At 35.6% G+C, this 26,177-nt stretch overlaps 1 protein-coding gene across 2 annotated transcripts in view; it reads left to right on the top strand.

Annotated features, from left to right (window-relative positions):
- The window catches only part of PIAS1 (protein inhibitor of activated STAT 1), a 115,086-nt gene that overhangs the window by 61,998 nt on the left and 26,911 nt on the right, over window positions 1-26,177 (top strand). For both annotated transcript variants that reach the window (XM_032480879.1, XM_032480880.1), the window contains 5 exons: window positions 10,660-10,744; window positions 11,008-11,055; window positions 14,598-14,688; window positions 15,342-15,476; window positions 22,197-22,302. In XM_032480879.1, the coding sequence (XP_032336770.1) occupies window positions 10,660-10,744; window positions 11,008-11,055; window positions 14,598-14,688; window positions 15,342-15,476; window positions 22,197-22,302 (465 nt within the window). The remainder of the gene's footprint in view (window positions 1-10,659; window positions 10,745-11,007; window positions 11,056-14,597; window positions 14,689-15,341; window positions 15,477-22,196; window positions 22,303-26,177) is intronic.

Raw genomic sequence — 26,177 nt, 5'->3', positions numbered from 1 at the left:
TGCTTTTTCTGCATCGATTGAGATGATCATGTGGTTTTTGTCCTTTCTCTTGTTGATGTGATGTATTACATTGATTGATTTGCGTATGTTGAACCAGCCTTGTGTCCCTGGGATGAACCCCACTTGGTCATGATGTATAATCTTTTTTATGTGTTGTTGGATTCTATTTGCTAAAATTTTGGTGAGGATTTTGGCATCTATGTTCATCAGTGATATTGGCCTATAATTCTCTTTTTTTGTAGTGTCTTTGCCTGGTTTTGGTATCAGGGTGATGGTGGCTTCATAGAATGAGTTTGGGAGTATTCCCTCCTTTTCAATCGTCTGGAAGAGTTTGAGAAGGACTGGTATGAGTTCTTCTTTGTATGTTTGGTAGAATTCCCCGGTGAAGCCGTCCAGTCCTGGACTTTTATTTGTAGGGAGGTTTTTAATTGCTATTTCTATTTCCTTTCTAGTGATCGGATTGTTCAAGTGTTCAGATTCTTCTTGATTCAGTTTTGGTGGACAGTATGTTTCCAGAAACTTGTCCATCTCCTCTAGGTTATCCAGTTTGGTTCCATATAGTTTTTCATAATATTCTCGTATGATATTCTGTATTTCTATTTTGTTTGTTGTAATTTCTCCATTTTCCTTTCTTATTTTGCTAATTTGTGCTCTCTCTTTTTTCTTCTTTGTGAGTTTGGCCAGAGGTTTGTCGATTTTATTTACTTTTTTAAAAAACCAGCTTTTGGTTTGGTTGATTTTTTCTAGTAATTCTTCTTTCTCTCTTCTCTGTCATCAGTTTTTTGCCTATTTACCAGGTCATTCCATAATATACAATTTTATGCTAACTTTCCCATCTTGAAAAAACAAACTACTTTTCTCCTAATTTCCTTCCAGCTATACCCCCATTTTCTTTTATTTCACAAAAATCCTTACCAGGAATGTTTCAATTCATTGTCTCTCATTTCTTTCCTCTCTTTCTCTCATGAACCCTTTCCAAATGGTTTTCACTTAATCCATGCCAAATAAACTGCTATCATCTAGGTCATCAGTGAATGACCATTATGTCACTAAAAGCAGTGGTCATTTCTCAGTTTTGAAGCATCAAAAGAAAAAATTACAAGATGACTGATACAAATAGTGATTTAAAAACCAAAGACAGTAAGACTATGAAGAGTAGTCAACTTACAGAGTAGCCAAAGCAATGCAAATTTTAGACAATAAGATGTTTTTAATCTAGTGCCCATTGTTGGCCAGGAACTTTATTACTCTCGTGTACCACTTACTTATGCAAGTGAACATTGCTGGAAGCAATCTGGCAACTTGTACAAAAGCTTTAAAAATATGTATATCTTTTGACCCACTCATTCCTTTTCTAAGAGTTTGTCCTAAGGAAATAAAGATCATATAAATGAACACACACACCAGGGAGAGAGGATAAGATTCATCAAGGCATAGTTTCTAGTAGGAAAAAGTTGAAAACAACCTAAATGCCCAACAATGGGAGATCGGTTAAATTATGGCATATCTATGTAATAGAATACCTTGTAGCCACTTAAAATGATGACAGAGATAGGTTTATTGACGTGGAGAGTTTTTTTATTATACATTATAAAAAACTGAAGTGTAGTTGATTTACAGTGCTGTGTTAGTTTCTGGTGTACAGTGTATTGATTCAATTAGACGTATATATTCTTTTTCGTGTTCTTTATCATTATAGGTTACTACAAGATACTAAATATAGTTCCCTTTATTATACATTTTTAAGTGAGAAAAGAAAAGTATTTAGTGAGATTTTTGTGGGAAACAATGTGTACATTATGTACACATAGTGTGTATGTATAGGAGGAAGAATGTACACCAAAATGTTTTTTAGCTTCTATCATCAAGTAGCAAAATTTTAGTCTTTTTTTCTATCTTGGGTTGGTTGTATTGCCAACAAGAGAAAAAGAAGAAAATGAATTTTTTTTTCAAAAGAAAGAAAATGAATTTCCCAATTACAGTCTGCTTCCTTTTTCTATTTTTGCATTTAAACATCGATCATCAGACTGGGTTCATAGCTGGCTGGCTTGATTTGACCCAGTCCTGTTTCTTAACCCCTCTGACTTAAAATAGCCTGATAGCATGCCAGCTGTGAAAGGATAGGCCAGATAAAATATTTACCATACTTTTAGCTTTAAAGTTACCCGAGAGTGTATATAGATTCATTCAATTTAAATCTGTCAGGAGACCAGCTAACTCAGTAAACTATCTGAGAAATTATAAAGGCAAAATAAATAGGACAAGTAGAGTTAAATCCAGAGGAGAAAAATGATGAAAAGTGTAGCAAGCTTATTGAAAATGAATTTATTAGGAACCTGCAATTGGAATGTGATGCAATAAAATCAAAGGATTTTACAGAGCTGGAGTCAAATGGTGTTGATTACATGTTACAGCGTTGTTTCCCACTTCTTAGTACTGGTCATTTTTATTCTGTATGAGTGGAAAAATTCACATTGTACCCCAAAGAACTTTACCCAGGTTTTATTGTGAAGCATTTGCCACCATGAGAATTGTTAAAATCTAGCAATAGAACATCATAGCTGTATATTTATTGTGTGTGTGATTTTACATTGTTTTCTACATAAGATACTTAAAACAAATTATTATAAAAGCAATACATACTCAATATGGAAATTTTTTTAAGTTACAGAGAAATCAGTTTTTGCTGCCTCTTGATCTTTCAGTGCATATATTCTATAAATAATTTTACTTATGCTGTACATTTCAGGTTTATAGCTTGCATTTTTCCCTTAATATTTTATGACTATGGTCTCACGTCATTATATATTACTTGCTTTAAAAACTTCCCATATTAAAGATAGATAGTTAAAGCATTGTGAATTTGTTGATGATTTGGTATATGTCTTTTATTGGAGGATATAAATTTTCTACAACTTTCTGTCTTAATGGTGGCTAGTAGCCTAATGATAAAGTTCTGTAATTCCAGCTAGGTTTTTAAAAACTACCTAGTTGCCCAGGTTTTTGTTTGTTTGAATAAACCAGAATGTTCATTAAAGATGTTAAGGCTGACATTTGTAGATAGGTACTTGAGTTTCACTTTCCCCAAGACCAGCAAGAAATATTCTATAACAGAAAGATGACTATTTTTAGCTTTCCTTTCTGCTGGTGAGGTGGAATAGCGAATATTTTTAGAGCAGTTGAAAGTACAACCACTTAGATTAGCTCAGTGTTTCTATCATCAGAATCTCGATAACCTTGTTTATTTTATGTATCTGGGTTTTACCTTCCAGTGTTTTGAGTTTATGTAAATTGCAACGTGATTCCTTTCTCTTTTTAGTCCAATTCATCTCTATGGAACAATATGTTTAAAAAAAAATGAAATTTCTAAAACCTTAACTTTCTCTCTGCACATTTTGTATACTTTAAATTATAATTCTATCCTGATTATTGTGGGCGATGCTTTTCTTTCTTACAGATGAAACATTAGTGATTAATACTTATGGGGTCAGGTCATTGAAAATCTTGTACAACAAGCCCTTAATATTCACAAGAGATACCCTCCACGGCCTTTGTAGGTATCCTTGATTATGAACTCCACTAGAACATTTCATCCTTTCTCTAAAGTGGAGCATAGAAAAAATGAAAATCTAATGACTCTAAACGAGGGTAAATGTTTTTACCCTCAACGAGAGCTACTGACAAGTATACAGCAATTTCGGCCACATTGAGAGGCTGAGTTATTACCCAAAGGATACTCATTCTACACCCCCAAAATAGATAATATTCAACTCCTATCTTAGCAAAACTTCTAATTACTGTACATTATAGAACTTCGGAGATCTTCAAGATTGGTTATGATGTTTCAAAACAGAATGGTAATTAATTCACAAATCTGAGATACATAGTTTCCTATAGCAGATATGAAAACAGAGTTCTCATATTTAAGTGTTTAAATCAGTAACCATTCATACCTGAATCTGTTGCAGTCTGGCTTTTGCTCCACATTCCACTGAAACAGGTCCAGCCAAGATCACCCGTGACTTGCTAGTTATGAAATTCACTTCTCAATTCTTATCCTAACTGACCTCTGAGCATTTAACACTGTCACTTTGAAATTCTCCTTTCCCTTGGTGTCGAGGACATCATTTCCTCATGTTTTTCTTTCTGAATATCTGGCTGTTTCTTCCTTGACTTGAGCCTGAAATGTGGTACAAGTTCCCCAAGGTTCTGTTGTTAATCCTCCCTTTCCTTCTGCCTCCCCCGCCCACCTGTGTATGTGTGTCATTTTGCTTTAATTACTATTTTTTTTAAACAACTTCATATATATGTCCTTGACATACTATAAACTGCACATATTTGAAATGTTCAGTTTAATACATTTTGACTATGTGAAATCACCACCACAGTAAAAATGGTGAACATATCCATAACTCCCCAATGTTTCCTCGTCCTTTTAATAATCCCTACCTGCTGCCCCTTCCATTCCCACCCAGCCCCTGGATTAGATGTGTTTTCTGTCACTATAGATCAGTTTGCATTTCCTTAAATTTTATATAATGGAATCATGGAGCATATACTCTCTATTAACTTTTTTGAAGGAGGTGAGGTCTGACTTCTTTTACTCAAGATTATAAGATCTATTGTAAGATTTTGTGTGTATCAGTAGTTTATTCCTTTTGATTGCTAAGTGGTGTTTAATTTTATGGTTATAACATTCTTTATTCATTTGCTCATTGATAGGCATTTGGGTTGTTTCTGGGTTTTGGCTTGTCAGAACAAAGCTGCTTTGAAAATTGGGGCTCAAATCTTTGTTATATGCTTGTATTCTTCTTGGATAAATTACTTAGGAATGGAATAATAGAGTCAAATGATAGATACAAGTTTAACTTTGTAAGCAACTGCCAAACTTTTTAAAAGCGTTGGGTCATTTTACATTCTCACCTGCAGTGTATGAATTTTCCAGTCGCTCTACATCCTTGTCAATGCTTGATATTGTCATTTTAAAGATTTTAGACATTCTAATAGGTGTGTATCTTATTGTGGTTTTAATTTGCATTTTCCACAGAGTAAGGATACTGAATATCTTTTAATATACTTTTTTGTCATCCATATATTTGTCTTCTTTGGTGAGATGTCTATTCAGATCTTTTGCCCATTTTAAATTTTGTTATATTGTTTACTTTCTTTTTAGTGACTTCTTAGAGTTCTTTGTGTATTCTGGCTACAAATCTTTTAATGGATATGTGATTTGTAAATATTTTCTCCCAGTCTGGCTTCTCGTTTCATTTTATTTTTAACAGTGTCTTTCAAAGAACATAACTTCTTAATGTTGATGAAGTCCAATTCATCGATTAAAAAAAAGAGTATGTTTTGGGGTTGTATTTAAAGGAATCTTTACCTAACCCAAAGTCACAAAGATTATCTTTTATGTGTTCTAGGTGTTTTGTAGTTACAAGTTTTACATTTAGGTCTCAGACCTATTTTATTAATCTTTTTATTGTAATAAAATATATATACTATGAATGACATTTTTAAGTGTATAATTCAGTGTATTAATTACATTCACACTGTTGTGCAATGATTACCACTGTTTCTGAATTTATATCACCCCAAACACTGACTTTGTACCCATCAAACATTAACTTCCCATTCCTCCTTCCCTCAGCCGCTACGAACCCCTAATCTATTTTGTGTCTGTATGAATTTGCCTATTCTAGATGTATAAGTGAAATGATACAGTATTTGCCCTTTTGTATCTGTCTTATTGCACTTAGCATAGTGTTTTCAAGGTTCATCCATGTTGTATCAGAACTTCATTCTTTTTTATGGTTGAATAATATATTCCATTGTATGAACAGACCACATTTTGTTTATCCATTCATCTGTTGGTAGGCATAGGCATGTGGATTTCTTCTATCTTCTGGCTATTGTGAATAAAGATGTTATGAACATTGGAGTTCAGGCATCTGTTGGAGTCCCTGCTTTCAATTCTTTGCAGTAGTATATACCTACGAGTGGAACTGCTGGGTCTTAGTGATAATTCCATGTTTAACTTTTTTGGGAATTGCCAAATTGTTTTCCACAGCATCTACACCATTTTAATATTCTCATCATCAGTGTATGAGGGGTTCCAGTTTCTCCATGTCCTCACCAACTCTTGTTTTCTGTTTTGTTTTGTTTGTAATTATAGCCATCCTAGACATTTTGAAGTGTTCCTGGTTTTGTGTGGTATGTGGTTTTGATGTGCATTTTTTTTAATGACTAATGATATTAAGCATCTTTTCATGTGCTTATTGGCCCTTTGTATATATTTTTACCGACATATATATGAAAAACTGATCTTTGACTTAGGTGTAAAAGGCAATTTAGTTGAAAAAGAAGAGTCTTTTCAATGAATAGTGCTGGAACAACTGGATGCCCATATGCAGTGGGGTAAAATTTTCATATACCCCATAGATAGTATACAATGCAATAATTAAATATGTTAATAGGGATTGTGATTGAAAATATGTTAAGGGCAATTTTTAAAAAGCAATCTTTCAAATTATATGTATAATTTGATTGGAAAGAAATGTAAAAATGATAAGCAGTTATGATGAAGGTATCATGGATAATTCTTTTCCTGTTTTCTAAGATCCAGTATAATGCTAGGCTGCATTAATAAAAATAAACCATGTGGATCAGGGGAGCTGATTAGACCTATGTGACGAGAAGAACATGGGCTTTGGAAATGTGTAGAGCTGAGTTCCAAATCTGGTTTTACGTACCTTCTGTGAGGCCTTGACAATTACATAACTACTTTGAACCTCAGTTTCTAAATCTGAAAAAAAGAGCAGATACTTTTTCTTCATGATTGTTGTGTGGATTAACAATAGTAGTTGTTGATTAAAAAAAATACTATGCTAATCATATCACATATGGAATAATACATCAGTCAGCTTACAGGCAAATCAAAAATTTCAGTATCAGACAACTAAGATTTATTTCTCACTTATATTATTTATTAACTGCAGGTTGGCTGTGGCTCTGCTGTATGTTTTATTCACTCTAGAATCAAGGCAGACTGGAGATAAAGATGCTAAGGCCCAAGGATAGTTCTTTAAGGTCTGCTCAGAAGTGGTACACTTCCACTCATACTCCATTGATCAGGGCTACTATCAGTGGCACTGGGTCATAATCCTCCCACAGGGATGGGCCAATACAGAGAGGCAGCAGGTATTTTGGAGAAATGATACGTGCTATGACAGTGTGTGCAGTTCTGGCTGTCACTTTAAGAGTGTGATAGCCTGGGATATATCCAAAGGAGAAGGATCAGGATGGGGGAGTCATTCTGAAATCTTGCCTGGAATACAGTGGGAAGAGTTCATGGAGAGAAGGGGGCACATTAATGCTGTCTGAAATATCTGTAAATATTTGTAGAATGGCTGTGATTGGATATGCTGTATGACATCTATGGGTAGGAGTTACAGGATTATATTTTTTGATTCAGTGTAAGAACATGAGGAAGGGTGACATTAAAGGAAATTGGTACTTGTTTTAAATACTTTACTTCATTTATATTTCAAATAACCCAGTGAGGGGGTGTGTGTGTGTGTGTGTGTGTGTTTATGTTTAAATATTACAGAAAACAGACTGAGAATGGATAAGTACCTAAGGTCACATGGCAAGTAAATGGTAAGACCAGTTTGGAATCGAGGTCTCTGTGATCTCATCTCTTTCCACTAAACTTTGCTACTCTGTTGGGCTGCAAGCTTTCTTACAGTTACACTGTTCATCGCCAGTCATCTCCTGTCTGACAAGGTAATGGCCCCTCTTCCTCCATGGCTAAAAGGGCACAAACTATAAATGAAAAAACTGAAAGGAAAGTTGAACTCTGTCTAGAACAATGGTCTGCAAACTTCGATCATTTGTACCTCTCAGCAAAAAAATTTAGTATATACCATATATGTGTTATACATTAAACTCTTATACTAATATTGTGTATGTCATAAAACACACCAAAAATGGAAGTTTTTAAGATTGACATAAAGTTTTAGATGTCTTTGTAAAGTAGATTTTATGTAAAAGCTCAACTTTTTACACTTCCGTTTTATAAGTAGATAGGTATTTGTTCCTTTATCCCTGTGGATTGTCGTGTGTACCCATCTGAATGCATTTCCCCAACACTGGAGGTCGTTATTTTGGATGATTTGTAAGACTCCTTTTTCAATATGAAGATTCCATGAATCTGTTTGGTGTAATTTTTCTGAAAGGGATAATAATAGTTTAATTCACTTTAAAAAAAAATTTTAAATAGTCTGTTATCTAAGACCAAAAGTATAAATTCACTGGCATTCATAGCAAAATTAAACCTGAAAATCACATAGTATGAAAGACGCTTTTCCAGTTAAACAGTAATAACCCCATGAGCATTCCAGTCAACTGTCTGTAAAAGAGATGTAAATAGGCATTAGTATTAAGTAATAAACCTGGATTTTATTTGTGGCTCAAGAAACAGTCTCGTCATTTTAGTCATAACTTCTTTATTTAAATCTGCATATGTGTGTCCAAAACTTACTGTACTCATATATTCTAAAATGAATCTGAAATTTTGCCTAGAGAATGATGGGTTTTAGTACTTCAGAAATTGTTTTAGCACTCTTCTAGAATGAAGCCAATAATCTAAATCGGGCTAAGCCTACTGGACTGAAATCTTCATAGAGATATATCCTCTAAGACTCAAAGGAGTTACCTTCATTGTCTAACAGAGGAAACTTTACTTTTCTACATTCTGATTGTTGATTATCAGCCTCTTTGCAGGTTGATATTTCACAATTAAGGTAACTTTCTAGTTAGTAACTATTTCTTGGAGATAGAGTCTTTAAGAAAAAAGTCTTCCCAGATCACAAAATGCAGAAATGCAAATTTAGACTTGAAAAGATACTCCTGTATTGACATGAAATTGTAGGTCAACAGTGCCTTTTTGCATTTGTACAGATTTTTTAGCATGACATACTATAGTTTGGTGGTAGTCTTGGAGGAAGTATTGCTTGAAAGTAAGAGATGGCCAAGTTCAGGTACTTTTTCTGCACAGGTTTAAGTGGCTCACATGCTGGGAGTTCCTTGGTAGTAACTTTTAGTGATCCATTTGTTCTAGAAAATTACCCTGGAAAAATATAGTTTACATAATTTAATTTGGCTTTTTTTTTAATTGAAACATAGTTGATTTACAATGTTGTGTTAGTTTCAGAGGTATAGCATAGTGATTATTACACATATAAATACTTTTTCATATTTTTTCAATATAGGTTATTATAAGCTATTGGATATAGTTCCCTGTGTTATACAGTAGGACCTTGTTGTTTATCTATTTTGTATATAATAGTTTGTATCTGCTAATCCCAGACTCTTATTGTATCCCTTCACTCTCCTTTCACCTTTGGTAACCATAGTTTCTTTCCTATGTCTGTGAGTCTCTTTCTGTTTTATAAATAAGATCATTTGTGTCATATGATATTTATCTTTCTCTGTCTGACTTACATCACTTAGTATGATAATCTCTAGGTCCATCCATGTTGTTGCAAATGGCATTATTTCATTTTTTATGGCTGAGTAGTATTCCATTGTAGGTATATACCATAACTTCTTTATCCAGTCATCTGTTGATGGACATTTAGGTTGCTTCCATATCTTGGCTATTGTAAATAGTGCTGCTATGAACATTGGGGTGCATGTATCTTTTCAAATTAGAGTTTTCTCCAGATGTATGTCCAGGAATGGGATTGCTGGATCATATATGGTAGTTCTATTTTTAGTTTTTTAAGGAATTGCCATACTGTTTTCCATAGTGGCTGCCTAATTTGGTATTTCTTAGTTTTCAGTCTTTTGTTCATTTAACAGACATTCAGTGCTACTTTGTGCCAAGCACTGAGAAAACATCAGTGAAAAAGAGGGATATTGACCACTGATTTTTTTAAATATATATATAACATGTATTAAAAGCCAGTAGGACTGTTGCTCACAGCAGCAGCCTGCAGGCGTCCCTGGTCCACACTGACCTAGGCTTGCTTGTCTGCTCTCCTGCTCTTTTCTCTCTCCCCACCTTCACTTCCTTCCCTCCCTGCTTCTTGTTTTTCCTCTTTTGAGATCGTGACCACAGGCAAATTTTGAAGTCAAGTCATCTAAGCATAGAAGAAATTATATATGATATTTATTGTATAAAACTTGCATGATGTAGTTAGATGGGAGATGGTAAAACTCTTAATTTGCCTTAAAGACCAGATGTCATCTCGCCTGTGGAGATCTCAAGGTGTATATATTTGTTACTTAGCTGAGAAACCATGTATCTTTAAATGGGTTTGTATTATTCTGTTTTTAAACAAGTGTGCATTTTAGATGAAAATGTTTATATGATTATATATTTGGCACATTTCTTATTTTTCAGTGCCTTAATTGACTTATCTAAACTCTGGTATCCATCCTAGTTAATTTAAAGTCATGTGAGTGGGTGCATTGTTTTATTTGCATTGTATTCTCTGTTGATGAATTTTTTTTTTTTACTTTTTTTTTAACATTTTTTATTGATTTATAATCATTTTACAATGTTGTGTCAAATTCCAGTGTTCAGCACAATTTTTCAGTTATTCATGGACATATACATTTGAAGATAATTAAAAGTATAATCCTTTTCTTCTTTAGCATCAGACAACAGTCAGCGCTTTCGAGAAACCTGCTTTGCGTTTGCATTGACGCCACAGCAAGTGCAGCAGATCAGTAGTTCCATGTAAGTTGTCTTCAAATAGAACTTGCAGTTTGACTTTTGAACCCAGTACTGTCTGTAATAAGTGACTTTTTAGAACAGTGTATTGGGTGAGTGTTAATGTCATGCAAATATTAGTATTGAAAATATATTACAGTGTTAGTTACCCTGAGAACAATTAGTATCTCTGATTAATTTGCAATGCTTTCTGGAGTAGAAGTGTCTTTGAATCAGCTTTCATGTGCATGTCTTTAAAATAATTATAGTTCTTCCTCTGTCTTTTCTAGGGATATTTCTGGGACCAAATGTGACTTCACAGTGCAGGTCCAGTTAAGGTACAGTGATGACTACAGTATATATCCAAGTTTTAAAGTTAATATTTCTTAAGGATATTAAAAATATACCCAGTTTTCAACAAGTATTGAAAGTACTGGGTTTAGATGTTTGGGGGAGGGAAAACCTTTTCCTATTATGAAATGTCCTAATTATTATCCAATTTCAGTTTTAATATAGCAAGTCATGTACCATGTATTTAACTACATTTCTCTATTTTGGTTGCCTTTGGTTGGTTTATAAGCTCCAGCTAATGATATGTTTAAATATCATAGAGGTCAGCCCTTTAAAAGCACCAAGTTTTATGAAAGCAATGACCTTATCTACATGAGTGGCAAACTGCTGTAGATAAGGAACTGGTACTTAGGTTAAGTCTACAGTGTCTCATGGGCTAACAACCAAAATAGTCTGATTTGCTTTGTCCTGTTATTTTAAATCATTAATTTAAATGCACTCTTAATTTAGATTCCATGTGAGACATCTCTTTATAGTTTTGCAAAGACAAAAAGAAAATTTTCCAACATGGTACTGCCCCATATTCAGTTTCTTTTCTTAGCCCATTTCTTCTAAGAATACCTTATGAAATCTTTTACTGTTAATATGTCTCTCTCTCTCTCTCTGGCTTGTATAAACCACCTTATGCTGGATTTTTTAGTCAATGACTAGACTTGTGTCGGCCTAAGTGCCCTGCGCTGTTGTAGTTGCAGTAGTAGAAGGGGAAATACAGGACCACTGTCTGCCTCAGCCTGTTTTCTCTGTAAAGTGGGAAGGATAAGTCAGGTAGCCCAGTCTCAACAATCAAGTCCTAAGTTTTACGTACAGGTTGTAGATACACTAGGAGATCTGAAAAGAGCCTAAAGCACCATGCTTCCTGGAGCGACGTGGAAATCTCTGATCTAGGCTTAAAAATAGTGAAGACTGAGAAAGCGGAGGAGAGGTTGAGGTCTTGCTTTTTGGAAGGCACCAACAAAGGTATTTCTATGTAAAAGCTACTTTGTCTTCTGTCAGGGGCAGACCATGATCATGACTGAATAAAGGGTTAAAATATGATGCCTTCATAATTAATTATATATTGCTGTAATATTTTTTACTTCCTGCCTCAACAGTTCACATTTTGTTCATATGATATGTGATATTGTCCTTTAAAACAGTGATTTTCAAATTGTTGCCTGGAGCCACCCTTTGGGATCTACCCTCCGGCTACCATTTCACCTTCTACCCCTCCAACCCCCTTAACCCCACCATATATACACACTCTGAATCAAAGTAGTGCTTGCTTTGATCTGTTTTGCATGTTTGACTTCTGGGTTTTTATTTGAGGAAAGTTTTAAGACTAAAATAAAGCTTGAAAACTGTAGCTCTAGAACAAAAGATCTAGTTACTATCCTTACTATTAACATATGTGCATTCTTTAAATCAGCAAGAGGTATGGTTCATATTCCAAAGGAAGGTTTTTTTCCCCCTAGGATAGACCAATTCAGAGATTCTAAGGGAATTTTGATGGTTAAAAATGGCTTAGCCATTTTTATTCAAATTTATCTCCAGAAGTTGAAAAAAAGAGCCATTTTGTATTATATTTGGTAATTGTTAGGTGGTTCTTTGTGTTTTAATAAAAAAGTTTTCATCCCCGCCCTCCTCACCCTTCACAGCAATCCCATTGTATTAAGTGGGGAGCATATACCTGTCTACTATCCTTTTTTTTTTTTTTTTTGAGAGTGATACAAAAGAGATTGTATTCTTCAAATCAGAACTTGCATTTTATTTTATTTTTTAACACTTTTATTGTGATATGGTTCCTATACAGTAAACTACACATATTTCAAATGTATAATTTGATGAATTTTGATAGATGTACACACCAATGACACCACCACCACAATCAAGATATCTAACATTTCCATCAATCCTCAAGAGGTGCAGTTTTTAAATTCCCAGTTTATCCCTTCCCACCCCCTTTACCATAAGTTTGTTCTCTATGTCTGTGAGTCTGTTTCTGTTTTGTAGGTAAGTTCATTTGTGTCCTTTTTTTAAGATTCCACATATAAGCAATATCATATGGCATTTTTCTATCACCTACTTACAGTTCTTTTTCTAAAACATGAAAAGAATTTGGTCAGAATTAGGGTCAGCATTTTCTCTGTTAGATTCCTAATCTGTTTTCATTTATTTGTTTCCACTCCTCACTGCCATGAACTCCTATACAGAAACTTTTTACTATTGTTTGCCTTTTTTTCTTTTTTTCCCTTTGGTTTGTTAGGGCGATTTAGAGTTTCACTTTTTACTTCGTTGAATAGGCGTCAGCTTGTCATATAAAGTATTCTTTTTCAGTAGCTTCAGGCAGCCAGGTCCATGTTTCGAATTTATCACCGCACTGGAATAATTGATTTAAGTCTTCATGACGTGCTCTTACTGTTGCCGTGTAAAGAGCTGGCCTGTAGTGGGCGGTTCTGCTGGGGTCACAGATGATCCTGAGAGCTGTGACACCTGTTTGCTGAGTATGCTTTGAGAAAATGTTTGTAGATTAGTAATTCTCTACCCTTTCATGGATCTCTAATCCCTTTGAGAATCTGATGGAAGCTATAGATTGTCTCCCCTTAAAGATGAACATAAATGTGTATCCATGAGATTTGACAGAGAAAATTGTCCCATTTTGTGGATCCTCCCACACAATAAAAGATGTTGAAAGAAGATGTTTGTGCATTAGGGTATTTCACAGAATTCAGAGGCAGCCTTCATCTTACATATAACTCAAAGGTGCTATGAACATTCTGTAAATATGGAATGAGCCTCAGCTCTATATTGGGAATAATTAAGTAATTAAGAATAGTTGTCTTAAAGAGCAAATTAATAATTTATTTCTTGATCTATGTAAGAATGAATAGAGAATTTATAACTTACGTAGCTGCCCTTGGTTTTCTCAAAAGATTATACATTTAATTTAGAAATGAATGTTTTCTAAACTAGTATTCTAAATACTTGTGGATATAATACAAATAATGTTATTCAACATCTTCAGTTCTCAGGGAATAATGGAGTACCTGGGCTTAGTGGACAGAACTTGATCCTGGGGGTGCACTGCTAGCATTTTCAGTATGTTCTGCTGAGAACTAAAACAGTGTTTTGTTTTACTGGCACATAAGTTTGAGAAATACTGTATATTTCCCTTTTAAAAAGTTACAGTGCTTGTTAGCCTAGCTCTGAGAAGTTCTATGTTAAGGGAACTTAATTTTTTGATTCAGAATTTCTTAAATTTATTCAACCACAGAGTGCCTTCCCTTCCTTCCCCCGCCCAAACATGCTTAAACAAATGATTGGAAATATTATGAAGACAACTACAGGTTGGTACTTGTGAGCACTGAAACTGTACTTTGATGGAATTATTTATTTTGAACCTGTTTAAATACATTTATTCATCATGTGAAATGTCTAGTTTTAGTAGTTTTTGATTGTTAAGTTTGACCATCTTTTAGATTAAGTATGGAGCAAAAATATTAATGAGGTCATCCTTTAATAAAGGAAATTAAACTTGTCCTTTATTGTTTAGGTTTTGTTTATCAGAAACCAGTTGTCCACAAGAAGATCACTTCCCACCCAATCTTTGTGTGAAAGTGAATACAAAACCTTGCAGCCTTCCAGTAAGTCCTAAAAACTATTTTTTAAATGCATTGCCAACATAGCTATCAAATAAGTCATCACAGCTGTTGTTAATCATAGGGGTTTTTTTCCCCTAAGAAAACATCTTTATTTTGGATATATATTCATGTGACTGAGTGAAACACTTGTACCAACTATGTACAATTAACAGCTGTGACATTAGCTGTGGAGACAGAGTCTAGGACTTGGCATTGGGTGTGGTAGATTTAGTGTTGTGCCGAATTTTGGGAAGAAGAGATGATTTCAACAAAACCTCAGATGTATTCATTTGGATCTGGAAGCTTGTGGGAGCATAGAGATTTGAAGAATGCTGGACCTTTAACAGAGGAATGGGGGTTCTTATTGTTCACCTTTAAAATATTCCTTATAGACTTATCCGAGCTCTTTAAGAATTTAGTCTAATTCTTAAATTTTAGAGATTTTTAAGTTCTATTACCAGTATTTTTTCAGGCTTACTACAATGAGACTGTAGGGTTGTTTAGAGAAATATACAAGAAACTCTTAGAAATGATTGCTTCTCTACTTTTAAACTAAAATACTCAGATTTTCTAATATGTCGTTTGTAAAGTATTTTTAAGGAATGAAAGTTGAGGTTTATGGGAATAATGTCAAATGAATTCTGTTTCATCCTTAGGGTTATCTTCCACCTACGAAAAACGGTGTGGAACCAAAGCGACCTAGCCGACCAATTAACATCACCTCCCTTGTCAGGTTGTCCACAACTGTGCCAAACACCATTGTTGTTTCTTGGACTGCAGAAATTGGAAGAGTAAGTAAATTTTTGTTTCTACCAGATTTTCGTAGTAGAAGGAAGGATTAAATTCCATGGATACCTGAGCTTATATAAATGTAAATGATATTATCAGACGAGTTGCAGAAGGATTTATTTTTGTCTCACAATAAATTTTCAGAGTGTTCCCATTTAAAAAATGGGAATGGGATCTCGCAGTATCCAGTGTTTTAGAACCTGATAACTTTCACTCAGCAATTTACCATAAATGTCTTCCTACGTTACTTCATGTGCAACTGCATGATTTTAAGTGGCTACATGATACTCCAATATGAGTGTGCCATAATTTAGCCTATTCCCTATTGTTGAGCATTTATTTGGTTGGTTGATTCCTTACTGTTTCAGAGAACATTTTGAAGACCATCCTAGTGGTTATAACTTTGCATACATAAACATGATAATTTCCTTAAATTCCCAAAAGGAATTGCTGCGTCAAAGAGCATGCAGAATTTAAAGAAATTTTGTGTACATTGGCAGATTGCCTTACCAAAAGACGTACAAATTTATTCTCTGACTTTCAGTGTTTATTCACATGCCTATTGACCGATAGCCTGTCAACAGAGTTTTATTTTCTTTAAAATCCAATACCAATTTTAATAGGTAAATAATGGTACCACATTGCTTCAATTAGTGCTCCTTTTATTTTTACTGAGATTGAACATATTTTGTTTGCGATTATTTACATTTTTAAATTATAGCAATATCTATTTCTCTGTTGCTATTTTTCTTATTTTTTATTGATTTATGAGTTCTTTATATAGTGATTTAACCCTCTTTCACATGTTGCAAATGTTTGTTTCTAGATTGTTGCCTTTTGTTTTTATTTATGTAGTTATTTAATGTGTAGAAGACTTAATTTACTGTGGAGCCAAATACTGACCAGTTCTAGCTCTTTATAGTCTTTCCCTCAGCCCCCATCATGCTTAGTCTGTCTGTGCTTCCCAATCTTACATAAATACTTGTTTATATCTTCCTCTGAACTTTTGAGGTTTCCTTGTTTTACTTTTAAATATTTAATCAGTTACGAATTTATGTGGGATGTGAAATAAAAATTTACTTAATTTTTTTAATAGCCAGTTCTGAAACCATTAACTAACTAAATGCTGATAACTCAGAAGCCACCATTATTATGTATTTGGTTTTTATTTATTCTGAACTTTTCTGTATACGTTTCTTAGCCTAGCATTCTTTTTCTGGCATAATTTCAGACTGTTTTTGATTATTACAGTTCTGTGATATGAACTCATGCCTGTTCACTAATTTGTTTGAAATTTATAGAATACTTACTATATTTCATGTACTATACTAAAAACTGGCAGTACCATAAGAAGAAAAAGAAGTCCTGACTCTTTTGGAGCCTAGGATCCAGGAGCCAGGAACCTAGTCACACACAAAACTGTGAACTTTATTATAAGTACTATCAAGGAGAGAGGTGTGTGGTGATTTTAGATTATATTAAAGGGCACTTTGAACTAGAGAAAGGGCAGGCAGGGCTTCCCTGAGGAAGTAATGGCTGAGCTAAGAGCTGAGAGAAGGGTAGAAGGGAATCAATCAGTTAGGTGAATGGTTGAGAGGAAACAATCTTCAGAATAGCCCACTGGCAGGGGTGAGTCTAGTTCTTTTTAAGAAGCTGAAAGGGAGCAACTGTGGTTAGAGCGCAGAGAATGTTGGAGAGCAGGATGCAGGATGAGGCTGGAGGTGGAAAGGGGCCAAACTGTGCAGGGCCTTGGAGGCATTGTTAATGTTAAGAATATTCTCTCTTTAAGCAGGAAGTTTTTAGGACCCTATTTCTGTTCAGAAAGGGCCACTCTTCAGAGTGTTGAACAATTTGAACACAGGCCAGAATCACACAGAGAGGTTACCTCTTACAAGCAAGCTGTTGCTGAAGTGTTAGTGAGAGAGCATATTAGCCCTGAGTGATGCCGTTGGGGATGAAGACAAGTAGGTAACTCTGTAGGATTGAGTGATAGAAGCAGGGGCTGAGACAAAGGAGATGTCAAGGATGCCTCCTTGGTTTCTGGCTTGAGTATCAAGGTAAATGATAATATTACTGATAGAGGAAACACTGGAAAAGTACAGAGTTTAGGTGTGTCTTGTTTTGTTTTGCTTTGAAGGAAGAAGCATGGGACTACAGGGAGACAATCATGAGTTCAGTTTTGGAGCTTTTAAGTGTGGGATGCCTTTGAGACATTCCGAATAGGCAGTGGGGCAGATAGGCTCAGAGGATAAGTTTGGGCTAGAGGGAAAAAATGTGAGTCATCTGCACATTGGTGGTTATCGGAGCCATAAAAGCAGGATGACATTGTTTAAGGGAAACCTATCGAGTAGGGAGAAAAGAGGGTTGAAGACGTGTTCTTGAGGAACTGTAACATTTGACGCTGGGTAGAAGAGAGTGAGCCTGCAGAGGACATGGGGAAATAGGACCAGAGAGGTGGGGCAGAATGGAGGGTGGCTATGAGAAGCCAAGGGAAACGTGCCAAGAAAGAAGCAGATTGTAAGCAGTATTGAACAGATGTTGAGACGTCAGGTATGTTGAAGTCTAAAAAAAAATACCTTTTTGATTAGAAACATAAAGGTGACTTTAGCATGAGCTGTTCTGGTGAATGTCGGGAGGAGAAGCCAGATTGTGACCAGGCGGAGGTGAGGCTGGAGTTAAGTATAAAAGTGTGACTTTGGAAAGAGAGAAGGGTGAGCTGGAGGGAAATGTGAGATATAAGTTACTTGTTTTAATGAGAATCTTAAACATGTTTAAAGGATGATGGCAGATAAATCTTGAGAGAAAGAGAAGATAATAGTGAATTGCATAGTAACTCATTGTAGCTAGGAGGGACAACCTTATTTAATAGAAGAATAAAAGGATTGGATGAGTCCATGTGATTGGTGCTGGAGAGATGAGTAAGTCCTGATCTGATGACTTCTTTTATGTCTGGGAGATAGGAAGTGAGGTAAGCCTGCTGAAAGTTTGAAAAGAAATAGGGGCCTTGAGGAGAGTGCAAGTGTTGGGAAAGTAATTACAGGAGGGAAGACAGGTTCCCCTGCATTATCTTTCTGAGAGTGTGAATGAGATTGCTTTTAAATGTGTACATTAACTTAGGGAGGATTAGTTTATTTTAATTAATTAATTAAATTTACTATTTCAATTTATTAAATTACTTAATGTCCTTATTCCAGGAACTGTATGTTTCTCCATTTGTTCAAATCCTCTTTCATGTTCCTCAGTAATTTAATAGGTCTCTTCGTATACATCTTCCATATTTTTATTGACTCCTGAGTTGTATATTATTATTACTGCTATTGTAAATAGATATTATTTCTATTATATTTTCTAAAAAATTATTTATTGTTAGTTTATTTAAAAGCTAGTTATTGTTGAATATTTACTTCACACATAAATCTATGTTGGTTCCGATAGCTTTTTAGTTGGTTTCTTGGTGTTTCCAGATAGGCAGCGTTGAATTTGAGATGTATCATTGATACATGTATCGTACAGATAATGATAATCCTAATTCTTATTCTTGTCCTATTGTGCTATCTAGAGCCTTCAGAACAATGTTAAATAATGCGAGTGCTGGTGGGCATACTTGACTTGTTCCTTATGTTAATGAGAATACTGCTGGTGCCATAACGTTAAGTATTATAATGGCCGTTAATTTTTGATAGAACTTACTTACATCAAGAATGTATTCCTATGGCATCTTTTTCACTGGATATCTTTGAGAGAAATGGATTTTGAATTTTTAAAATCCTTTGAAAATGTTTTCTTCGAATGTACCTTGTGGTTCTCCCTTTTTGTCCCCCTTTTTGAAGAGAGTGTTGCAAATGTTTTGGGTTTTTTTGTTTTTTTGTTTTTTTTTTTTTGTCTGTATGAAGAGTATAGCCTGCCAAGGAAGTGTGTAGACACCAGGGTGTTTATAGTAAGCTATGAAAGAAGTCTGAAACTGTGGGAGAGGAGGGAGATGTGGTTGCTGATACATAGTCCTACAAGAGAGGGGGGCTGTTCTTCCCTGGGAAGCCTTCCACACCTCAGAAAGAAAACATTATCTTCAATGATTTGAAGGTCTGCCTGGTGAGACCCTGATCTACAAGTTGGAGACCTTCTTTTTGAAGTAAAAGTTAGAGAGAAAATTACTCTTTTCTAAAGCCCAGAAGATAACTTATTAGATTGTTTTTTGATCACTGGTTTTAATTCAACTTGTGAAGATACTCTGAACAGTGTGTGTAATCCCTTGCTATTTTGGGGATTAATTTCTATTATTAGTTGCCACTGAGAAATGTTAGCATTATGCCTTCAAAGGAAATAAATGGAAGAGCTAGTGTTAGCTAATGCAGTGGTGGTAACCAACTTACAATATATAACTATGAAATCAACACATTGCACACCTTGAATTTACACAATGTTATATGTCAACTATAGCTCAATTTTTAAAACTGTAATATTTCAAAGAAAAAGAGCTAGTACAATGCTTGAAGGAAAAAAGTGAACTGTGTTGTAACTTCTTATCCTATCTCAGGGAATCACTGCATTTAGCACTTACTTACAGAGAAGTTACTGACACACTGGTGTAAAGGGCTGTTAATGAGCAGATCATATCTTAATAATGAAGAAACTGTCCTATGCTCTTGATAAACAATTCTGAAGACTTCCAGAAAAGCGCTAGACAAAAACATCGGTGTAATGTAATAACTTTCAGTAGTTGGAGTTAGGTAGTACTTTGAAGGGTTGGCAGAAATAATATGATATCATCTCCCTAGAAGAGATCCTATACCACTGTGAAGTTTTGGGGTGGGGGAGTTGCTGCTGAATTTCTTTCATATAATATAAAATTTAATTCCATATTGTCAGTACAAGTGCAACTGACTAACACCTGAGCTTCTTTTTGCTTTTTCTTCTACTGCTGTTTCTCTTCCCCACCCCCTTAATCTGGTTACATGTTTCAACTAGAGTGAACATACCTTTTCACTGAACTTGTAGTTGTGGTTTCTACTTGATCTCTCCTTAAAAATTTATATAAAGCCTTAGGGTAATTCCTAGTTCTGAAGATTCAAGCTGTCAGTACATAATTTCACAGTGTTAATTAGCATTTTCCAGTTTCTGTCATACTTGAAGCATTCATCAAATAAATAATAAAGGTGAATAAAGAATTTTTCCTAAAAGAAGCTTTTAAGTTTTATATTAGATTGGTATGTTGTATGCTTTAAAATTTATGCAGGTTTTAAGGTTACTTGTTCCTCATGAATTATAAAAATATATATTTTATAATTAATTATATATTTCACAATTTATTAATGAAAGTAAATTAGCTTTTTTGAGGCCTCATTTTTTTCCCCTGGAAAATGTGTAACATGTGAACACAAATAGGTTTCTGAACTCTAAATGAAAATCTGACCATCTAGAGGGTATTGTAGGATATGTTCTCTTCTTGCCAAAGAAGGAGAATACATTTTCAAAGGTGTGAAATGAACTGAAAGTTGGAATGTAGGATTTTGTTGGAATTGGCTAGGTTAGGAGGATCAAGGCAAACTATATGAGATCAAGAACTATAGAGTACTACAGTGGCCTTGGCCATTAGTCTATTGTCTTGACATCCCTACTCTTTCTTCTTGGTTTCTAGTGCCACCTTTGTCACCAAGCAGATGCAAGATCATGAGCAGATTACATGTATTTTTTAAAATTTAAATTTAAAAAATTGTGTGTGTCTCCATTTCATCAACCCTTCACTTAGAAAAATACTTACCCTGCCTGTCTCTGAAAGGCCTTCTGTGAGGTTTAAATGAAGTGGGTAGTATATAGTAAGAGTGCTTGGAAAACTGTAGCTATAAATAGAAGATGGCAGTAATCATTCTTCCTTTTTGCTTCTTTCCAAATCCTCTTGGTCTTCCTCTTGATTCTAACACCACATGGGAAGTGGGCCTTCTTATGCGGACACCTTTCCTACCGTGCGTACGCCTCAGCCCTCTTTCCTTCCTCTTGTCCAGTCATGTGCCTTTACTTTGCATTGGCTTACCTATTTCCTTTGTCCCCTTTCTCCTCCTGCCGTCGCTGGGTAGTCCCTCTTCTGGTAGTGGATATTCATCTGTTCATTTGCCAATCCAGCAGCTTCTCTTTGAAAATCTTTAAAATTCTCTCTTCTTGTAGTGATAATGGCCCAAGTAGGATCTTTTCAAGAACTAGTTAAAGGCAGAGAGAGAGATTAAGTGGTATAAATTAGGATACCAATCTGATTTGTAATTTTTAAAATAGCTACGATTTTAGATATACCAATCACCTATAAATAAACCATATTATACCTGTAAATATAGTATATGATGACTTTGACATCTTATTGGCCTTGGTTTATGTTTAGTTTTAACAGTGTCCTTTTATAGAAGTGACTGAAATTGATTGGCTTCAAGCATAGGCAGTCAGGTAGTACAGAAGCATGGCAGACCTGGCTTTAAAAGTTGCGGAATTAGGGCACGTTCTTTTACTTCTCTGCAGTTCACTTTCCTCATCCATAAAAGTAGGATTACCTCAGCAGCTTTTTAGGTTAGGATTAAATGAAACACTGTTCATGAAAACACCTAAGATAGTGCTTGGCACACAGTAGGTGTTTTAACAGGTGTTCGTTTTCTCTCCCTATCATTGTGGGATTAAAATAGATGTACCTATTTACTTACATATGTTGTTTGTTTTCTACATCTTTTTTTTTTTTTTTCCAGAACTATTCCATGGCAGTATATCTTGTAAAACAGTTGTCCTCAACAGTTCTGCTTCAGAGGTTACGAGCAAAGGGAATAAGGAATCCGGATCATTCTAGAGCTTTAAGTACGTATGATAATCTTATTTTATTTATGCAGCTGAACTATTTCGGTAAAGGTTAGAGTAGTATTTTCTCAACTCAAGAAACTTCAGGGTTTGGTTTTTAACTAGAGCTTGTCAGAGTGGTTAAAACACTGAAGACCGTGTTTTGTGAGCCAGAGTAAATCAAGACTTAAGAATAGTTTTAATATCTTTGTCATGACCTCTGTTTTATATTTGACTGATCTTAAAATTAACTTTGTAAAATCAGTACATGAATACAGATGCATATTTTACCAAAACTTGATAAAACAAATAAATGTTCAGGAATCCTAGGAGATGGGAAGGAAGTCTTGCCTATATCTCACAAGAATTATTTTATATTATCCAGGAAAAAAGTCCAAGGATATGTGATGATAACATCCTTGCAAACCAAAGTACAAAGAGAGTCAGTGGGGTGGTAGATACAATAGTCAAGTAGGTTCTGCTTTTAATTAAATATGTGGCCTTGGACAAGTCACTCTACTCCTCAGACTCTCATACTCCTCATCTATAACAAGAGATTTATACCACATGAACTCTAAAGCCCCTGCCAAGTCTAAGTTCTTAGGTATGAATAACTAGATGGTTCATTTTCTTGTGTTGAATTTGAGATAGAGGAAGGTGCAAGTTGAGTGTTCTCATCCCAGTGTTTGAGGGTTAAGGCCAGAGGTTGGCAGCCTTTCCAAGGAAGTAAACTAAGTTCTTCCTTTATTCTCTTCTTTGTGAGAGAGAGATTGTTCATGGATGGATTTGAGGGTGGGGCTGGGCACTTGGCGAACAAAGCTTCTACAGACTGGGGTTAGATAGCTTACCCTTGAAGGATTCTTGATTTGAATTGATTAACGAAGCCCCACTATCAGGTTTGTAGTCAGGAACATGCAACTGAAGTAGTTCAGGCCATCTTTTGTCTCACTTGCCTTTGTGGCATAGCTTTTATCTTTTTTTCCTAAACTATTTCTATGCCAAAGTAAAAGATTCCACTACCTCTGAATATCAGTATACCCTCAAGAGTTCATTGAAGGGGTTTCTGTATTAAAAGAACCCTTTTAAAAATGCAAATATTCTGAGTCAAGAGGGGCACACTGGCGGCTAATGCCTGTGTAGGCATTCCTTGACAGTGGATCACTGGAATGGCAGCACTGGTTTGGGGTCCGGGGTAGTGGAAGCACCATGTTATATTTAATCATCATCATCAGAAGAAGAAGGAGGCACACTGTCTTGGCTCAAGCTGTGAACTCTTCCCCACTGGTAGCCGCAGCACCATCTGGAGGGACAGTGGGCTGGTGAGCCTAGAGGTATTTTGTTTTATGGAAGGAACCGCTGTTAGCCACTGTGAAGCAGCAGAAGCGGCTTCATTCGCAGCCTGTTGATTTCATCTCTAATACAGGGCTGGAGGTGGAGAGTAGTGGAGACTGGGGAGGATTTTTGCAGCACTGTGTGTCTTACCTTCCTTACTGGCCTGGGGTACCGACAAAAACACCAATTTGGATCCTACTACCAGTAAAACATTCGTTGTCATTGACTAAAGAACACATTTTCTGCCTTTATGTTATCACTAAAGAAAACTTTCCCAACAAATTAATTTTGTAATTAAAAGAAGGTGTGAAACAACTTGACAGAAGAAAATGGTGGGTTCCTCAGATATTTTTCAAGAGTCAAATTATCTACAAATTTGTTCATTGTGAGTCATTCTTAGTCTTATCAATAGATTCTTCTGGCAGTGTTTTATTAACTAAAACAGGCACTATTCTTGATATTAAAGTCGATAGTATTTATACTTTTCACAGAGAAATTCATTCTCTGATTCATTTGATTTAGTAGATTTTTGTATTGTGGTTTCCATATTTGTGCAGAGTTGGCCTCTCACAACTGTCACAAAACAGTCCTTTACTAACTGTTGGTCAAGTTCCTACCTCCTTACCCTCTTCCCTTCAGCAGTCACTTTAAACCTTGGCCATACTTTACTCAAACAGTATCCCCTCTCTTTCAGCACACTGACAGTACAAGACAATTGGGGCTACAAGATGTGAATTCTCTAAACTGCCCATTTCTTCCTCAATCTTAATGTCACCATAACCAATTTTCAACTTAACCTTCATTTGTACCCAACGTACTTACTTACTCTCTTCAATCTCAGGAGAAAGTGTCCCCTTTTTTGGCCAAAGTTAATCTTTTATTCATTTATTCTTCTCATTCAAAAAATTGTACTAAGAGTCTACTGTGTTCCAGGCACAGGAGAATATAGCATGAAACAAAACACACACTGTGTCTGCATCCATCAGAAGGTTGTAGTCTGGTGGGAAAGACAGAATTAAATGATTGCACAAGTCATTAGTGAATTACGGTTGTGACATGTGTCTTAAAGAAGAAAGACAGGGAACTCTGGAGGTAACATCAGGAGAACATAGTCCTCTGGTGTTGTGATGTTTGAGACAAGACTATAAGGATGAGACAGAGTTAAGCCCCAACATGGGAGGAAATAATGCCAAGAAACACGGCCAGTGGAGTTAGAGTGGAGAGAACAGAGGAGGAAAGTGGCCAGAGAGATAGCCATGGGGTGAGTTCATATGGGTCATATAAAGGCAGATGATAGAAAACCTGTAAAGGATTTTTAAACAAAGTGGTATGATCACATGTGGTCAATAAAAAGATCACTTAGAAGACAGAATTGAAGGGGAGCTAGGCTGATAAAGTGTGACCAGTTAGGAACCTGTTGTACAGATAAGAGATGAGTATGTCTCATGCAACGGTGACGATGATGGAAACAGAAGTTGATGGTTTGAGAAGTTGTTGAAGGGGGAAAATGGTGATGGATTACATGTGGGGAGTGAAGGAAAAGAAGTGAAGGAGGAGTTCTAGGCTTCTTACTTAAGCACTGGGTTGCTTATCAGGGCCATTTGCTGAAGTGGAGAGCAGTGCTGTAAAGATTGCATTGCAAGATCAGAGTGCACTCTTGGCCTTTCAGTATTTGAGAGGTCTATGGGGCATCCAGGTAGAGATGCTCAGAAGCAGTTACTATTTTCAGTTCCTTCCACTCTATAGGCTCTTTCTGTCGATCTTGCTTGTCAAGCCTTTTTCATCCTTTAAAAAATACAAAAACAAGCTGCTCTCTAGATAGAGCTCTGTGTTCCTCCTGTTGTCCTCATCCTGGTTTCTTCAAAGAGCAGTCTACACATCCCTTTCTACCTCCTCGCTGAAACCCATTGAACTTTTAACTCCCATCATTCCACTGAAACTACTCTTGCGGATGTCATAAGTGACAGTCTGCCAGATTTAAACTTTGTCCTTTTCAGCTTTCATCTTAAATATTTTTGCTGCGTTTCATACCAGAAACTTTCTCCTTGAAATTCTCTTCTCTGTGTCTTCTCAATCACTTGCCTTCAGTGAATTCTCTTAAGAGAAACATCCTAAATGTTTTCCCTGGGTTTTCATCTTTGGTCCACTTCTCTGCATACTTTCTCTAGAGATAATCACATTCACTCTTGTGGTTTAAATTAGCACCAACTCAAATTTTTTTTAAAAAGAATTAGCACCAACTCTCAAATACATATTTTCATTCCAGACCTTCCCCTGAATTTCGCGTGTAGATACACATAGCTGTCTTCACTGAAACGTGCCACTGGTTCTTCAAATTCAAGTAATTAAAACTGAACTCAGCAAGTTCTGTCAGACATACACCCTAAATATTTCTCAAATCTGTCGAGAGTTCTCTCTCTCCCTACCGTCTTTGCCCTCATGTAGCTCTCGTTTCTTGCCTTTATTTTTAAAACCTATTCTTAAATAATACATTCCTCTCCTTTCTTGGCTCACCTCTTCATACCTCCCTTCTGGCAGCAGTCTGAGTGATTAATACAGATCTG

This window comes from Camelus ferus, chromosome 6, assembly GCF_009834535.1.
Source record: "Camelus ferus isolate YT-003-E chromosome 6, BCGSAC_Cfer_1.0, whole genome shotgun sequence".
Classification (NCBI taxonomy): Eukaryota; Metazoa; Chordata; class Mammalia; order Artiodactyla; family Camelidae; genus Camelus; species Camelus ferus.
Note: the sequence above shows the minus strand (reverse complement) of the source record. Positions and strands in the feature narration are given on the sequence as shown.